Source organism: Cuculus canorus, chromosome 1, assembly GCF_017976375.1.
Source record: "Cuculus canorus isolate bCucCan1 chromosome 1, bCucCan1.pri, whole genome shotgun sequence".
Classification (NCBI taxonomy): Eukaryota; Metazoa; Chordata; class Aves; order Cuculiformes; family Cuculidae; genus Cuculus; species Cuculus canorus.
This window is the reverse complement of record NC_071401.1, coordinates 174,951,243-174,970,619: the sequence shown is the minus strand read 5'-3', so window position 1 is coordinate 174,970,619 and position 19,377 is coordinate 174,951,243. Positions and strand designations below refer to the sequence as shown.

Below are 19,377 nucleotides of genomic sequence, written 5' to 3'. Positions count from 1 at the left end.
TAATGATTTGAGAAGACGTTTAATGAATAGAGTTCATTGACACGGATTATTCTAAATGCACACACACAAGCATCTCTATTTCATCGATGTGCATTTGAAAATTTCAGTGCAATGATGCTACTTCCCTTGGATGTTGCTTTATCAAAGACTATCCCTGGAACTATTCCTTTGTCATATGATGCACTGATTACTTCCTATTACGAGACACTCATTCTCTGAAGAAATGTTTCCATAAATATTAGTAATGTCTAAAATATTCAAGATTAGGTTGACTTAAAAAATCTGGAATTTCTTTTCTAGAAAAGGAATGTTTTATAGAGAACAAAAGGATAAGGTAGAAAAAAAAAATCTCAACTGTATAAAACACAACATCATTAACTGTTTGGCTTGTCCCTTGAAACAAACATAATCTAAGCTATTTTTTTAAGGAATGATGAAAGAAAAATATTGTAGCAATACTCACAGCTTCCTAAGTTTATCAAGGCCAGAGAAGGCACCATTCATATCTTCAATAGTCCATGATATTTCATTGTTTTTCAGATCCCTGTTTAAGGAGACAAGGGAAATCAAATCACAAGAGCTATTAAAAAGAACAAGGTATAGTCTCCTTCAAGCGCATGTATTATTTAAAACAATTTATATGTTTGCTTTTTGTTTAAGGTTTGTTTGTTTGGGGTTTTTTTAAGAGAAGCTTTTCCTGATTAGCTATTTCATTTCAATTTTTACTGCAAAGCCTTGAAGGCTACTAGTACTTTTTCCACTCATAATTAAAAACCCAACAATTTTAAGAACTGTTGGAAAACGAACCAACATTCCCCTAGAGGGGTACTGAGATACAGGACTACCATAAAAGGAGCATCATAGGAAGGGAAGGGATCAACTGTTGCCTCTTTCAAAATACACTCATGTCTTTGTAAACTTATAATACGAATTCACAGAGAACAGCGATTTATTAATAAGTGAATCACTTTTACATCCTACAACACCCACAACATTAGCTTAATTATCTGCAAAGCATAAAGATATTGGAGATCTGTGAAGAAAATAGTGTGTCAACTAAAGAATCAACATGGTAGCACTAGAGGAGGGGGAAAAAAAAAATCTAGGAGAAGTCTAACACTTAATTCCTAGGCACTTCACAAGTCTCTGACTTCCTCTCTTTATGATCTACATCTCTCAGTATACTTAAAAAACATAGCATACACTCCTCTGAATTGCAACTTCTTCGGGCACTGCCAGATGCTCAAAGTCTAAGTACATGAACAAACTCCTGAAAGAAAAATGATGACATACTTTTCAAAGCCCAGAGGGAAAGGCAACCATTTCATTCATCTGGCTAACACATGGGTCAATGGTACACAGCTGGAAAATTTTAATGAAGCAGAAGACATTTAGATTAGTTTACTTCTTTCTTCCCCTTCCATTAAGAAATGCTATTTCAAAAATGCCCAAACGCTTAAAGCAATCACTCGGTCACAAAACAAGCATCAGTATCCATAGTAATACAATTCTGAGTTTTGCCTTCTTATTTCTACCATGAGGGAAAATGTCGACGCAGTTAAGACAGAACTGTGACCCAGACCCCTAAAGCTGAGGGCAGCAGTGCTGCTTGCTGCCTTCAAATGAAGGCATGCCTTTCCCATACTAATGCTACAGAAAGTTCATATCATAATTACCATCGTCCATTGTGCACAGCCTTAACGAAAGAGGAATTTGTCCCTCTCCCAACTATTCTGAAAAAAACCCTACTTCAAGAATAACATATTCTGATCCAGGAAGGTTAACAAAAGGTTCTTGTATATTTCATTTAAAAAAAGTTATAAACACTAAGAGGTTTTCTTACAGCTTTTGACCTTAAAAAATGAATTTGTCAACTTACAAAGTCTGTAGACTGGAAAGTCCCCGGAAGGCACAATCGGCAATGTAATTCACTTTGTTGTTTCCAATGTATAGTCCAACCAGCACACTTAAACCAACGAAGCTTGAATCATCTAACCTTGCTAAGTGATTGAACGTCAAGTCTCTGCATATTCAAGAAGAAAATCTATTTTAATGTTTGTGCTGCAGCGCTTACTATTCAGTTCAACTCTGATGAATCTTCAGGGGGAGAGGGGAAGTTTTTTCCCCTTAAAACTATCACAAACTACTACACCATTTTTGATCAAAAAACTTGTGTATTGCTTCTGATAATTCACAAATTAATGCAAAATTAATTTCTTTCTTTTGAAAATGACCATGTCACAGTTTCAGTACAACTGCCACAGTGAAATGAAGCAGTCACAGTTGGCTTTAACTTCTTTCAACAAAATACAACTGTCACACATACAAAAAAAGTTGTTGTCACCTTGGAAACTTTGTTATGAAAAATTTACAGTGGTAAGAAGCTCAGGCTTTGGTTTGTACCTGGCTTTCAAAACTCGAATAGAATAAAAGCTACTCACAGCTCACTGAGTTTTTGGCAAAATTCCCAGGCATCGGGACTGATCCTGCTGATGGCATTTTGGCTGAGATGGAGTTGCTGCAGCATCAGCAAGCCATAAAGCCAGCCTTTGGTTACCTCTGTTAAGTTGTTATGGTCCAGCTGCCTAAAAACACATATAAACAGACATAAGGTTCAGAAACTCATTGGCATGTGTCCTTTGCCACAGGTCCACATCTGACTCCATCATACTGGCTAGATAGCTGCAGCCCCTATTTACATTTAGAATTGTAGGCACGCATTCAGAATGTCCTGTCCTACATATTCCCTAATGACCGCTTACTGCTTTTCAAACCATACTACCACAATTCAATTCAAAAACACCTTTAAGTTTTATCAAGCAATTCTGTTCATTCCAGTTAATGTGTCACCAGCAGAAGCTACTAGCAGAAAGTTGATACTTACAATACTTCCATGTTGGTTAATCCCCAGAAAGCACCATCCATGAGCCTAGTCACCCCGTTTCTCTGTAGTTTTAATGATTTCAAAGCTGGAAGTCCTTGGAAAGTAAGCCCATCTATTTTTTTAATTCTGTTGCGATTCAGTTCCCTGCATCAATAAAATTTACAGTTACAGCAGAATAAGTTTACCTGCATGCCAACAAACTTTCTTCCCCCTCTGGAAACAAACCTTACTTAAATGCTTTTCTTGCAAACAAAAGAGCAGAGACAATACGTAATAAAAATGAAACATTTTACTGTAATGCATTATGTTTAATGATAATTCCCTCCTTCTCAAGAGGTCTTGGTAGTTCTGCCACTATGCACACCTCTTGCAGGTCAGAAGCTGGGATCCATGCGTATACTGGGAGTTAAAACATAAGTAGCTGGAGGGCAAGGACTCAATATTTTCTATTTTCCTGTTCTCCATAACACTTTCTTGGCTTGGGTCTTCAGTAACTCCAAACCCTGCACCAAATCCAAGTAGCTTTCTGAGCTACATGAAAAGGGAAATCTAGCCTTGTACAGGTACAAAGAACAATGTTAACTAGTTTTATAACCGCGAATTTTGAACTAGCTCTAGTTCCCTAAATTGACACATTTATCAGCAATGACTGATATATAGTATAAAGTGACAGGATTAGACAATACTATGAAAAGGCCCTCATATAACAAGTGATCACCTGCCCTTTCAAGATGTTAGATCTATCAACCTGTATCCTAGCAAATCAAGAAGAATCCTCTCCTTCCAGAACTTACTTCTGCATAGGATGTAAAGGCCTAACTATTTCTCTCTCCATAATTATACCAATTATTTTTCAGAGCCTCAGACTTGTAAGAACTTAAGTTTTGCTCCAGTAGCCTGGTATGAACCCTACCCAACAGCAGATATATGATAGAGAAACCTCCTCCTGTGTTTAAGTGTGCATAAGCAGTGAAGAACTTTCAGTAAGAACAGCCTTTATTTTTTCCACATGCCTCCTCTGAACACTTGATAATGCAAATTTTTTACCTTCACTGCAGATTAGTACCTAACTTGGTCAGCCAACCAATTACATTGTGAATGAGTAGAATTCTTTTTAGACAAGAATATCACTGACTCCCAAAATCTGATCTCCAGATTCAATTGAAAAAGTCTACTAAAGATCATTAACAAATCCTGAGCTTTGCAGGACTGTTTTCACAGTTCTCTACTGGTGTTTGAGTCAAACTTCCTCCATTTGTATACAGAAAAGACACAAGTGACCATCTTCACATCTGTCACTTCACTGTTCTTACGACCTTTCACTTTGAAAATCCATCATTTTTAAGTCTCAACTATCCAATACGGAATAACTATTCAGGATTTGAAAAACTGCAGTTCTAGCCCATCCTCTTCTCAACTTCCCGCACTCTAAATAGTTTTTTTAAAATAAAATAGAAAGGAAAAAAGATATTTCCCTATCCTCTTCCATATTAAATAACTTTATTACTTCTTAGGTAAAACATTTATAGGCAGCATTGTATGAGTGAAGCTGATGGAGGTCTATTTACTCAAGCATATTGCTTATTGCCATACTTCTGAAAGCCAATTATTTCTCTTCACTATGAAAGCACAAAATAAATAAGAGATCTCTGCAGTTATCTACATCACTTCACTTAGTATTTTTCCAATGCTTTCTTACAGGAATACTGCTATTAACCCTCCTCCAGGCTTTTTTTTTCTTTAATTTAAATAAGCAAACAAAATTTCAAACATAAAGACTATTCACATCCCGCCAACACATAAGACTAGTTTTGTTCAGTACAAAGCTGCAGTTAGTAAGGGTTGTAGTAATACGTTTTTTGTGTCTGTCTCACTCTGCCCCTGGTTAAATTAAAGGCTAAAGTTCAAGCACTGCTTTGGAAAACCTGAAAACAATTAGTCAATTGTAGGTTGCACTTACAGGTGCTGCAGATGGGAGAGTTTAAACATCTTCTGAGGAACTGCCGAAATTTTGTTCCTGTTCAATTTCAATACTTGAAGTGTGGTAGACAAATTGTCAAAGGTACCAGGCTCCATGGAGGTTATTCGGTTACTGTTAATGTACCTGTTGAAACAACCTCTAGAAAGTTAAATTTACAGTTATTTAATATAATCTTAATACCAAGTAGTGAAACACAAAGCTCTTGTGCTGCCTACTCCTCAATAAATGGAATTTCATTTATCATATTAATTAGAGTTCTTGACAGCTCAGTCTATGGTCAAATGGTATTTCACCACCAATATTTTGCTCTGCTCTACAGGAGCAAATTACTGGCAGCAGACAGCTTGCTGCAACCCCATTGTTTTATTCTTTCTCAGTCCAGCTCTGGTATTGCAGTATTACTGAATAAGGGTTAAGGTAGATTCAAAAAAGTTCACCAAACTCCACGTTAACTCCAGACTAGCCAGTCATGGGAAAACTAAATTCATTATGCAACATAATTATTTCTCTCAAGAGACATATCTATTTGTTTCATCTCAAGATAATGACCGTCACAATTTATGAACTAAAACATTGCAACAACTCGTGTGTTCAAATTAGCAGCCTATGTTAAATGCAACAGTCGAAAGTAGGAATAAATATTTAATGTGTCTAATTGACAGATTTACCACCTTAACAAACAGCTGCCAATCTAAGTTTTCCAAGGAGTTTTTTGAAAGTAACTTGAAAGCAAAACAAGTAATACCAAGTTTTACTTACAGATTCTTGAGTGGTAACGATGGAAATGATGATATTTTTAGCTCTGATATGTTGTTGTTGCTCAAGTCCAAAGTTTCTAGACTCTGAAATGGCTTTAGATGTTCAGATGAGATGCTGGCAATCTTGTTACCGGCCCTGAAATTTAGGACAGTAGTCAAAAGACTGTCATTTCCAGAGTAAACACTTGTTAACTACACATGACTGACGAAAGTTAGTTCTTAATTCCGTGCCTTGAAAATAATTTCTAGTTAAAGAAAACCAATAAACTATGTTCCCTGGACATAACACTCATTTCTAGCCATCCCAAATAGGAATGCTTTAAATAAATGTGTTAATCAACACTTCTTAAAACATATTCCCAGGAAACAATATGCAAAAAAATATGCATTATAATCCAATTACCACAATTCAGGGCTTTTAAAACAAGATGTAAAACTCTATAATAATCAATTTCTGAACAGTTTAAATATCTAGTATACAGTTTAAGTATCTAGTATTTGCACCGAACACTGTCACAGTACTATAAAGAAATCAGATAAGAGTTGTTTTCTATTTTAATCAAATTAACATCACAGTGGCTAGACACTGCACTTTGTTTTTCTGAGAACTCCTATAAAGTGGAAGTCAGACTGAATTTCCATAAAAACAGAGCTAGGTTAGAGGAGATGAATGGTAGTGCACCCTCTCAGAAAGATATTCTGTAACTTTGCAATTAAACCTAGTATTTCATCTATATTTCATCTACAGTATTTCAGTTTGCAAAGAATAAAATTTGTGTTTATTATAGCTCATCACAGAGCTTCTTGACTTCATGTCTGGTCAAACTTCAGCTAAACATCACACCCAGCTCCACAACAAAAAATATGCAACCGTCCAAAGATTTGGGTATCCCACTGTACTATAATCAAAACCTCTTCTTTTACATCCAATCAAATGTACTTATTCCAGCGATCACGTTTCATATTTATACCCAGCAACCTACCAGTTTTTCCGGTTGCATAATGTACAGAATCATACATGCACATCAGCAATGTTAGTCAGGTTATTGGTTTGGGGTTAATGGTACAGCGGGGAAAACAGATCACAAGTGATAAAATGACTGCAACCTGAAATGACCTTTGCTAGCTTCAAGTCAGTTCTTGCTGTGGTACATTCTCTACCTAGTATAATGAATGATCAAAATTTAAGAGCTCTCCCCAGCTCCTAGAGATTGTAGGCAAGGCAATTGCAGCAAAACTATCAACAAGAACTTTGATTCTGGGAGGGAGGTGTTTTCCTTTATTGGAAATACTTGCTCTGGATTGAATAGTAAGCCAAACACTTGGGACAGCACAGGCAACCCTCACATATTTAAAGTGTATGGAAGGATTACTGCTCCAGACAAAAAAATCCTGACTCAAAAATCGAACCAGAAGTTAGATTAATGGACCTTCTGACCACATGTGGGAAGGGGTAAGTGATCTTGCAGCCCCTCCAACAGTGTGCTTGTATCATGTTTCAGTCCTCAGGCTGTCTGGGAGAGGTAACACTGCATTTTTTTTAACTTTTAACTGTAAGTATTTATAATAAGTGGAAACAAATTACTTCAATAAAAAAAACCCAACAAACATCACCACCATGTGTCAGTTCCATCGGCCAAATAACACTGCGAGTTAGATAACAGGTCATAATGCCTTTATGCGTTAGTTTGTTTATAAGGTAATTACTAACAAGGTATAAAAACTGCCAATTACTTGAATGATGAATAAAATTTTCCTTGCAGTAAAAGTGTGCTCCAGCAGAAGCCAGCAATTTCCTGAACTGCACGCCTCCTAAATTGCAGCGTGAAAGTGTTCAGTTAGAGATGCCTTGCACAGTGCTGTCTTTGTGTCAGCACTGCTCCTTAAAACAGAAATTCCTCACAACTGGCAGGATAATAGCCACTGTATTACAAAGTTTAGCTGGACCTAATAAAACTCTTATACAGCGTTCAGGTTAGCACTTTAACTGTCAAATTACCTGAGACAGACCAAGGTACAACAAAAACAAATAAACAAAAAAACCCAGTTTGTTTGTTTTGGTGAATGTTTTCCTTTTTGGAGAGGGTAAGGTCATATTGTGGAGAGAACTTTTGTTCACTGAAACAGAGCTATACATCGAAATACTAGTCTATCTTACAATGAAAATCACACCAGCCCTTGCTGCATCTTCCTGCCTATTCACATTTGTAAAAGCTACTCAAACTCAAAATATCTAAATGCTTCGCTCCTTACTGTCCCAAACTCCTAGTCCAGTTTTGTCTTCCAAAAGAATGTTCTGCAATTTGCACCTGGAAGATTACTTGGTTCTGAATATATCCAAGTAGTTCTGCTCTGAGGCCCAACTTTATCTAAAATGAGGAAATTCAATTCTAATTTTTCTTCATAATCATCATTTAAGAAAATCAAATAAAAACAATGCATTGGTTTAATTTTAACTGCCAAATCACCTTCAAAAATTAGCCAAGAATGACATGTTTGAAAATGCAAACCTATCTAAATGTCAAGGCAGAATTGAACAGTACCCACTGTGTCGGCATGAGGACATAGAAAACTACTTTCCAGCAAGTGCTGTTATTGCAGTGCTCAGACAAAAGGAGTTGTACACACTGCACAGACCCTCGAGGGGACGTCAGAGCAACCAGAGATCCCCTGCAACAAGAGAACCAGCATATCAAGTTCTCACAGAATGCAGCAGTCTGACCATAACTTCATTTGCAAGAACAGCCATACACTGCAGCTTCCTTACAACTTCTCCCGTTACAGCTAAAGAAGCAGGAGCACCAAGGAACACAGACAAAACCACCAAAAACACCTGCATGAATCTGTACATGCCTTTTGCAATTTGAGTGCCTACACATTGACTTGCAGCTAAAAAAGCCCCCTGAAAACAAGAAGCGCATGCAGACTAACTAAATTATTTTTACATAAACCTGTGTGAATACCAGCTTAAGAGAGGGTATCAGTTTTTCAATACAGGTATGAAAAAAATACTTTGCCTCTCAGCAGTCATGACTAACCACAGCACTAGGCCAAAACATCTACAACAGCCTTACCAATCACGATCTCAAGATTCATTCTACAGCTACAAGCTATCTGACATATTGACTTGTACCGTCTTTGCCTCTGGAGAATACAACGCAGGGCAGCAAATTCTGTTTCCATTTTGTTAAAGATCTAGTTAACATCATTTAGACATGACAGTTCTTATATTCTGTAAAAAACCTGCAATTTTCAAAGATCTGAGATAGCATGACTACGTATCTCTTGATAAAGATTGTCATTATTATCTACCCAAGAGAAATATCTCTGTAAGCTTCATTACACTGATCCTGTAACATGAAAGCCCCAACTTGGAAACAGATTAAGACCAAAAATCCTATCTTTTGTTTCTATTCAAAACCTCATCAGGAAAAAAAAAAGAGTCTTGCACTTCCAGCATAACTCCTCCTTCGAGGTAGACCTCAGTCTGTTGTGTTTTGAGAACCTCTTCATCTAATCTTCCACCACAACCCCGACAAGGAGCACGTGTAGGAGGAGCCTGGAGTGGAGCAACCTGGTAAAAAACAAGTTGTCTAGGAAAACAGTTTTGGAGAGCTGTGTCTGTGTGGACTGTTCTCCAAAGATGTTAAGTGCAAAGCAACTGTTCTAACATCTGTGTGATTCTAGACTAAGAAAGTATCTCCTGTCCCTGAACTAAGCCCTGTGAGGCAGGACGTACTGAATTTGCCTCAGAGGCAAATGAAATCATAGTAGATACTGTTGCTAGAGACTGAGAGGATATGTAAAGAGAAAAAAAAATTTCGGCTAAATCTAACTTTTTGAGTAATGTTGAAGCCAAGACATGGGTTCACAGATGTTTAGTTTGACCATCTTGTGTTTACACGGCTTCCAGATTAGAGCTGGCTTGGACGCAGCCATGTCAGAGCACAGGCAAAGCAGACACGACTGTCCACGTCCAAGCACGTACCAGGTGGTCTCCATCATGTGCCACAACAGCTTACAGCCTCCTTTTTCACATTTCCTACAATCTCTGTGGATGCTTCACCTGTTCTTCTCTCCACTCACCCACTGCCACTATACGACTCCTGACTCACCATCTATGGTTTCTTGTACCCCCTCTTTCTGCCCCCCAAACTTCTCTGGGCTTTTGGAGCTCTTTTAAGAGACAACGGTGTCAAAACCCTAAGGAAAAAAAAAAGTTGATAGTAAAAACAAAAGATTAAGAATGTAATAAACTCTTCCAGAAAGCACTGGTCATGTTTTGTTGCTTTTAGGATAAGACTGGACAACTTTAAGGAGCACATACCAGAAGAAACAATCTCGGTATCTCCAAGAAGAGAGAGAGAAAATACTTTTTTTTTTTCCTTCAATTTCCATTTATTTGACTACTAAAATTATCCAGATTGTAATGAACAATCACCTAATTTAAAATATTGTTAATTATGGTTTCAAACTGTACACTGCCCTTACAACAAAACCTGACATGAATGGGACTACATGCTTTCCTCACTGTTTGACATCCAATTAAGAACCTCCACTTTTTTTTATTTTAATCTTTGCAACTGTTAGATACAGAAATATTTCAAGTGAAACTGCTTTTCTCCAAGGTCAAGATGCCACTTCCAGTCCCCTGGGAAGTCTGATGCCTCCTTCACACTCGGGCTTCTCACACTTGTCGTGGCAAGCAGTACTTTGTTCTTTTGAAGGTCTCCTTCACTCCACGATCCATGCCCGTCATTATTCTTTCAAGCCAGGTGTCAGCAAGTCTCTGTTCTTATTTTTTAGGCTTTTTGTGGTATACAGGCATGGAGTAGAAAATGAAACCGAGGGCTACTGACACCTTGTCCAAAACTTGAAACCAAAGGTTTACTGATTCCTAAACACAGTCAAAGTGGAAGAAAAAGATGCAGAATGAAACAGATCTGAGATGAGAAATGTTTTCATCATTGAAAAGACAGAGGCAAATCCAAAATTCCAAACACATGATACTTCCATAGCAATTTTCTCCTGATTCCAGTCACAGTATCAACATGTAATTAAACTTTTCTTCCAAACTTTCTTCTTGATACCCTGGAGTCTGTTTCCCATTACAGTTTCTGACCTTTCCAAAATAATCACAAGTTACTTAGAACACAATAGCCAAGTGAATGTGTAAGTTCATTACTTTCAAAGTAAGCACAAGCAATGCAGGCATAGCTATTTCAGCATGAACTGACAACAGGAATAATAATCCATTGCAGACTTGGTGCATGCTGTGACTTTTAGTTAATGCTGAAGTCTTGGACAACTTTAAGTATGACCCAGATTAAACCCATTGTAATGCCCTCAAATATTAAAAATCCTATTTCTAATCCAATGTGTGGAATTATTAAGTAAAAATACCTAGCCTTTATTGTTACAGAATCAACCCTTCTTTGTGGAGGGTGCAGACCAAAGCCTAGGCACTTCCGACTGCACACCCTTCTAGACCTACTCTTAATCTCAGCTGCTAGTATAAGTTGAGGGATGTTCTCCTGACCACTTCAATTTCACTCAAGACACTGAGTCATTACATTTCACTGTTCCACTGAAATAACTACCTACCCCTTCTCCAAGATATAACCCCAATACTTATCCCTGACCTCTTAACTTCATTCTGGTTTGTCATTCTCTGTAATCTATGCCCTACATTCTGGCATCTCCTTCTTGGTAAAATTTCCTACCGTTCTTCCATTTTGTCACATAGGAACAGTGCTCTGTGCTTTTCTGATTATTCTTTAAAATTTGTATTTGTCTTTTACACTGTTGATCAGAAAATCATGTCTTTTTTCCACTGCAAACAGCTCATAAAATCTGCATTCTTTTCCACTCTCATTGCAAAAGCATTCATCTGGGTTCTCACTACTTTATACTTTCACTACAACAAACTCTGGGTTTCTACATACTTCTTCCCCTTCCCATCATTCAGCCTAAATTGCTGCCATAAAAATCTAGTTTCCATGTCTGTAAGTCTGACTAAGACAGGTTCCTTTTCAAATTTTCATTTACTTCCTCTCAGTAATGTCAAAGACTGCCAAATGTCAAAGACTGCAAGAACTAGTTCCAGTAAGTTTCTTCACTCTAGCTTTTTGCTCACAACTTCAGCCCAAGTCACACATGGTTTACCATCACACTCATTTTTGGGACTTTCTCCAAATTGCCTTATGCCTGAAGCCCAGTGTGGCATTCCTCCATCCTTTCTTTCAATCCTTCTTCAAAACAAACTCTTCCAGGCAGCATCCAAATCTTAATCCTTCCCATAATAAAGTGGTAGCTGAAGAGATGACAAGGATGTAAAATATTTGACCAACATTTTCTTACTATTGGGAGCCAGACTTCAGTTTAGTATGCTAGCTTTACAAACACACAATAACACTTTCTCTGGCAAGTGTAGAAGGGAAAGGCATTCACTCCTACTGAACATAAGCTTTCGTTTTCAGGAGTTGCATCTAAACTTCTTTCTTGTGAGTGTAGTTCTCTAAATGTAAACTGAGACAGCGTTCTCCTGGATTTTACACGCGACTTCCACTCCCAGCCTACTGTGAGATGACAGAGGCAAACTTCCCACACCTATCCCAATTCCAAATAAACTTGCAAACAAGGATTATTAAAAAAAAAAAAAGTTCTGTCTTTGCAGAATGCCCTTCACGAGAGTCCTCCTCACTAAGATACTGCCACACAGTGCAAACTATCACTTGTATTTCCGTATTGCCAGCTGGGGCAAATGTATAATCTATTTCGCATGTCTGCTTCAATTAATGGAATTTTACTTTTCAAGATGACTATCTAAAGTATGATCTGGGATGCCCATAATCACAAACATATTTAGATGTACTTTTCCACATCTTAAACAGAAATGGACACACAACACTAAAACAAAATCCATTCTAAACAGTATAAGGGATTAATCATCAGTTTTCTTCACTAACTGTGTTTGCATATGAGTTAGATAGGCACTGAAGTTGTATGATTAATCAAAGCTAGGATGTGACACTGCACAGTAAAATCTTGTAAAAGTATATTTTTGGCAACACAGACTTTTTTAACCAATAATGAAAATCAGTGACCAATATATGCTCCATTATTCCCCCTCAAAGTGAAGAAGATTAGATTATTTTCTTCTCCCTGGTAAGGAGAATGGAAGCAAGCATTAACCTCCCTAAAACACAGATGAATTTACAAATATTTAGTCATAAGCTCAGAATCTCGTTTAGTAAAGATCTACGAGAAGCCACTTCAACTTAAAGAGTTAGTTTAGTCTGAAAAAAGGATTTTTCTTTATAGTTCTTAAAACTATCTGTGTACGTTAGGTAGCATGACCAATTCCATTCACTCCAAAAACCTTGTAAGACACTGCAGTATCATAAGCTCCACATACTGAAGGTTTGTATCACATCAGACTTTGCACTTTCAGTATAGCAATTCACTTTTAACTTTTCTTTTTGCTTCTCAGAAGTGCTCATTGAATACCAAAGGCCCCAGATGAATAATGAAATAATTGGAGTAATTTTAGAGTGTCTGATCAGAAAGCTACATTTAAAGCTGGAACAATTTTGCTTACTCTGAGAACTTGCAACACCTGCAGTCAGTTAAGACTGGCTACTATCCCATCCCTTGGCCAGGAGAAAAAAAAAAAAGAATGACAATTTTTTTGTTAATATTTTTTGCTCACATTTTATTTTCATTTACCTTTTCAAACATCCAGGACACAAGACACATGTCTTCAAAGCCAATGCATGTAAACTCAGCATATACCAACAGAAAGACATTGCAAACCAAAGCAGTAGAAAGCCTTCACAAAAGCAACTTGTGGATTCAGTCCAGCACCTAACAAACAAGTGGGCACATATTGATAAACATCCTCAATACTGGCAACACTTTCCATCATCTCAACTCAAAACTGAACGGCTGTGCAATTCCCTAGTTTAACTGTGTTAAAGACTTCCTGAGCAGATTGAGTTGGAGGATCCTTCTCAGAGTAGCAGAGGAAAACGTGTACCATGTTGCATACGTCTCTTATGATAAGATTTTGCATTCTGAAAGTGGGAACCTAATACCACATTCATGCAAAACTTGAAAAACATTACTGAGTTGTGAATCATCCGTGCTCCTTTTATTTTTGTATCACAAACTCTGTGTTTTCCAGTCCGGCTTTACTAAGACTGAATATTTGTTTGTGCTTGAGACTAACATGATCTGTTTTTACAAAATAAACTACAAGGATATTTCCATCAAAATCACCTGCCATAAAAGTACTAGTGCTTTTTAAAAAAGTAACTTCCATTCAATAAAATTTAAGTCACAGATTTATTTAAAACACTCCATCATTTAAAGCTTGTCTAATGTCAGAATTCCAGTATACACACTAGAGACTCTGGCACGTATAGCTTTTCTAGTCCCTACAGACAGCAAGATGATTACAGTACTACATATCCTGGATGTAGTTAATAAGAAACATGTTTTTTAAAATATTAATTCTAGTTCTACACATACATTTTGTTAAGAACAATAACATTTAGTTGGAGGGGGAGGATGTTTTAATATTCAAAGTTGTTTTGTCTCTCTAAAGTCACTGCTACCTTCCATCTTCCACAGTACTCAAGGACACAGTGCACTGATGATATTGGATGGCGTCTACAGTTAGGCATTTTTAACAATTCTGCAAGTAAATTAGTAATGGTTTCTTATTTAAATGATATCCTTGAACAAAATCTTAATTAATGTTAGAGTTTTTCCATATCAGTGTCTTTCTTCCATATTAAGTATTTCTAGTGTGATTAGTGCTTTACATTTCCTGAAGAGTTTTTATCACAATTTAGCCCCAGCCCAGCCAATTCTGGCAGCTAGAACCAAGCTATTGGGCTCCCAATTCCCTTCCTTCCTCAACCCCAGGGAAAACGGAAAGGGAAATGAGAGGAAAAAGACTTCTGGGTTGGAAACTAAACTAAAACAACTTTAAAGTAAACAGTAATAAAAATAATAATAAAGAAAACAATAAAATGTATACAAATACATGAAATTGCACCCCCACCCCTCGGTGACTAAATGTCACCACAAATGCTGCAGAATAAGCTGGAGAAGGGGTCAGCAGGAAAGAGCTGGACACAAGAACTGGATTCAGGAACACACGGATCTGGAATCAGGGGAAAACAGACAAGGTCCCCAATGGACGTCAGCCACTGAAGAAGAGAGCAAGACCCTCGTGACCTCTCAAGTTTATACCAAGTATGATGCATATGGAATGGAATACTCTTTTGGTCAGTTTGGGGTTACCTGCCCTGTCTGCCCCTCCCTGTAGGACAGACCTTTTTCGCCTCTGGCTTATGGCACTCCCCTGGCTCAGAAGGCCTTGCTTACTATAGGAATAAGCTTAAGCAATGGCATTTCTGCATACCAATGTCCCATGTGATTACTGCTAGAGAGAAACACCGTCTGAAAAACATGCAGTTAACTTTTAGAAAATGAAGTTACTTAGACAAGACTAGCTGAACTTAGAAAACTGATTCTACTTCAGCTCAAACCACAGAAATTTTACTTTAAAACCCCTATGCAAATGGTAATTGGTCTTTAAAACACCATGTAGTACTTCTATGGAATACTACTGTACTTATATTATTTGAATCAATAATTAGATTGAAACCAATCTAGGTACAAAACTTTATAGCAATTACAAGATGTAAAAGACAATACTAGTTTTCCTCTCCTGTATCATCACAGATTGTAGCAGATTTTCAGGATAAATAGGACAGGACTGGCATTATCTTGGCTAGGGAATGCCATTAGAATGAGAATCAACTTCAGAAACTTTGCTTGTTATTGGGGAACAAAGGCATAAGTGCCTCTTCCTCTACCTAAAATAGAAGTGATCCACCTACCTACAAACAACAAAAAACATTCTGTTTATTCTCTGAGAGCTGCTGAAAAGCTTATGCATCAAGCACCTGGTGTGACCTGGCCTCCTGGCTAGAGCCACTGTGCTGACTGAAGAGCTGGCAAACTCTAGCAAATAAGAGATCACAAAGAAACCCTCCTGGCTTTAGACTGGAATAGATCTACAGTTGGTAACTCAAACTTTCAAGAATTTTGGGTAGGGAAGATTACTCCTACTCTCTGCTCTGTCTGGAATACATTACATCTGTTAATGTCAGACAAGCAATCACAGCTTCACAGCCTAAGGCCTCTTGACCAGATTTAGCCCCAACTACCACCCATTAAGTTCACACCAGTTTCCAGATTCTCAGGAGATTCAGAAGCTCTCCTATGCCATGTGACAAGATACATATTCATCACATGAATAAAATCATAGATGCATCTCCAGCCATGCAATGAGAGTGTGCCTGCATATATTTGCATACTCCTTCATGCAGATGTAAGGTCTTCCCAAGGGTGTAGGAGGTGGGTGCCTGCCTCGTAATTTTCTCCCCCACAGTGTTCAACTCTCAACTGACATGCACAAAAACAAAATATCGGCATTGTTGTTCCATGTTACAGACAGACCATGACCGTGAGACTGGGAACATCTACTGCTCTGTTTGCCCTGCATTATTTAACAGTGTGTAAACAACTAAGCTAGATAAGTATCAATTAGATAGCTAGAAATGATGTAGCTCCAGAAATAGAAACTCCACTAACATGATAATCCATCCATGTTTGTTTATACTGCTCGAAGAATTCAGACATGCAGTGCTGCACAGAGATACCAGCTCTTTTATTCACTGTAGACATACCACAATGTAATTTCCTTTGCAGAGAAAGAAAATTCTTGGAGAACAGGTAGAATTCTAAGGCTCCAAAGCTAAATGACAAGTACTACGAGGCAGGGGGTGGAAATCTTGCAAAAAGTGTTTCTTCAACAATGAAGATTTTGGCAAGAAAGGAAGGCATCACTTCCACAGCACTGCTTGAAGACTCCTCGGAAAAACAACTGGCTTTTCAACTGACAGTAATGAACCAATGCGTAAGTATCTCTTAAGAAATCAAATAAAGTTTCAGAAGGCTAGCATCCTTTTTTCTGCTGTTATTTGAAATTCAGAACAAAGACTCAACAAGGAAACAGTGGTTTGTTTTGGAAAGGCTCTACAAACTCCTTTCATATAAAAGTTTCAAATCCTGTAGAAAGTCATCAGATGTTTCAAGTACAGCTTTTCTTTGAAGACTGGTTCTAAAATTTAGAATATAATTGTTCCATATGTGATCTCCTTGCATGATTTAGCTATCATATTAACTCAGTTTAATTCAACCCCTCCAAATAACAAAGAGGAAAAAAGTGAACATTTTTTCACTTGTAAAAAAGTATCATTAGAGTATTTGTCCATCTACAATATCACTATATTACACATATTTTATGCTAGACAACTGCTGTACATTTATCTCTATTTGTAGTCTTGTCTGTGAAATGAGATTACTACCTTTACATAAATAATTTCCGACTTGTTAGATGCTTCAAAGATGAACCTTTGTAAAACAAACATGATTTTTTATTTTTTGAACAATGCAATACCACTCTCTAATTTTATGTTCTGTGTACATCCACATTGATACGGAAGAAAAGTGCCTTAACTATAATACACTGACATTTGTAAGTTAATATAAAACCTTTAAATTACTTAATGGATTATTTCTACCATACTAATCTCAAGAAATCTCTGCTGTGGTCATAGAATATTAAATTTCAGGTAGAGCACACAGTCAGTAATCTCCCAACACCACACAGAAGTAATGGAAATTTGAACAAGAACAAGCCAGCACCCAACCACTAAGAAAACACCTTCTAGAAATATTTTTTTTCCCTTTTAAGTGTCAGTATATATAGTGCAGAGCACCAATCTAACAAAGGTTTTTCCATGTTTGACCACCTGAGTAAACGAACCAAGCTAGTGACCTAAGGATATGGAAAAAACAATCCAGCAGTGACTGTTTTCCATGTATTCTCTCAAAGGAATAGAAAAATCTTTACACAGCTGCAGAAGGATGATTTTAGGTTTATCTAAACTAGTTAAGTTTCTGTGAGAAGGACTAGAGGAGATGCTAAGACAAATTCTCAAATTTCTATTAACCAGAAGTAATGAAAGTATTTCCAACCTTGTGTTAGAAAGAACCTTGGCAAGGTAAAAACCCCAACACACTCTTTAGATCAATTAGATGCTTAAACTACAGAAAACTATGCCAGTGTAGAAATAACATCAACACTAATGCAAAATACAAAACTTGCTTAAATTTAAACAATCATTTGCCATACAACATCTGCTTTTCTTTCATTCTTTTCCGATTCTGACCTGTGAGAAACCACATCAGTATCAAATGTCACTTAGTTCTTATTCAAACAGAGCAGTCCAGACACAGCGGCTGCACCAGCTGACTTAGCTGACCTGGGCCTAGAGTAAAAACAAACCTCTATAAATCACCAGATGTAAGCAATTGAATAGTGATCAATTTAATTAACTGAACAGCTTTGCAAAGTTTACTGTATTGCTTTAACCCTTCAGGCTTCTTCAAAAAAGGTAACTTGCAGTTCGTATTCAAGGGCAGGATTTGACAAGAGAGGTATGTGCCTCCCGCTTCAGACACTTTAGATTCCCGTTGATAAAACTCAAACCCACAAATGAAAAATGTCTTTTCTTCTTTTCCAATTAAGAGTAGGACAGTAACTGTTTTAGTTAGCAGCTCCTTGAGTACTTTAGAGAAACTACATCACAGGAAAAAGATCAAATCAATTTGATGTGAAACCCTCAGGAATAAAATTGCCTTTAAAATCAGCTGTTTTGGTTATGGGCCCTATTTACCCTTTACAACTTTGTACCCGTATAACAGATGCCACATCAAATAACCTGCTGATTTCTTCCAAACAAAACAATTAACACAGACATAATATATATAATTGTGACACACAATTAATTGCAATCAATAAAAAAAAAATTGTGCCACACATTAAAACGGGCTCAGAAAGATACTTCTAACTTAGATACTTGTCCTGAAGCTGTCTCTCAAGCGGATTTCCCCATGTTGCCCACTGAAAATCATGGCAGAATTCCATTAATTATACAAGTGTTATTTCAGCCAAGACGCATAACGATAGAGTATAACTCTTGCTTTAAAGCCTGCATTGTACAAGTTTGTACAACGTTTACTAATGTTTGTGCAGTGCCTAGCACAGCAAGGCTAAGGCTTCTGGGCACTCCCACAACATAAATTAATCCTAATGCAGTCTTTGTATCTGAGGGAAGCAAAAAAACTACATGGATTAAGCTCAATTATACACATTTTAAACAACCTGCTAAATAATATGACATAATCAACTTACTAACCACAAGCTGCTCTATTCCCAATTATTTCACTTTAATCTCTGTAAAGCATGTATTTCCATGAGCCCTTTAGAGTTGGTTCCACTAACTAAGGACAAGAGTAAGATCTACTTACAAAGACAGAAGAGTTATATTTGCAGAGACTGGCCCCAGATCTGGAACGATCTCCAGTTCATTGTTGTTCAATTTCCTATTAATATTAGAAAACCAACAGTCAGCTTTGATGTTAATCAGAAGTACATACATTGGATTTGGTAAGCTGTTGAACAGGGTCACCCCGAAATTAAAAAAATAATTCTGGCCTCACTTAATGTAAAATATCAGAACAGCAAATATCTTTGTTGCTCAACAAATTATCCCCAGAGAAACAGCTATACAGTTAGCATGCTGAAACACGGGCTAGTGGGTTTTGGT

The 19,377-nt window shown here is 37.2% G+C and overlaps 1 protein-coding gene across 1 annotated transcript in view; it reads right to left on the bottom strand.

Moving 5' to 3' along the window:
• LRIG3 (leucine rich repeats and immunoglobulin like domains 3) overlaps positions 1-19,377 on the bottom strand; it is a 43,618-nt gene that overhangs the window by 16,178 nt on the left and 8,063 nt on the right. Inside the window, exons 3-9 of the mRNA XM_054085287.1 lie at positions 19,079-19,153; positions 5,625-5,759; positions 4,845-4,988; positions 2,885-3,028; positions 2,442-2,585; positions 1,880-2,023; positions 464-544 (exon numbers count right to left, since the gene is read on the bottom strand). Of these exons, the coding sequence (XP_053941262.1) occupies positions 464-544; positions 1,880-2,023; positions 2,442-2,585; positions 2,885-3,028; positions 4,845-4,988; positions 5,625-5,759; positions 19,079-19,153 (867 nt within the window). The remainder of the gene's footprint in view (positions 1-463; positions 545-1,879; positions 2,024-2,441; positions 2,586-2,884; positions 3,029-4,844; positions 4,989-5,624; positions 5,760-19,078; positions 19,154-19,377) is intronic.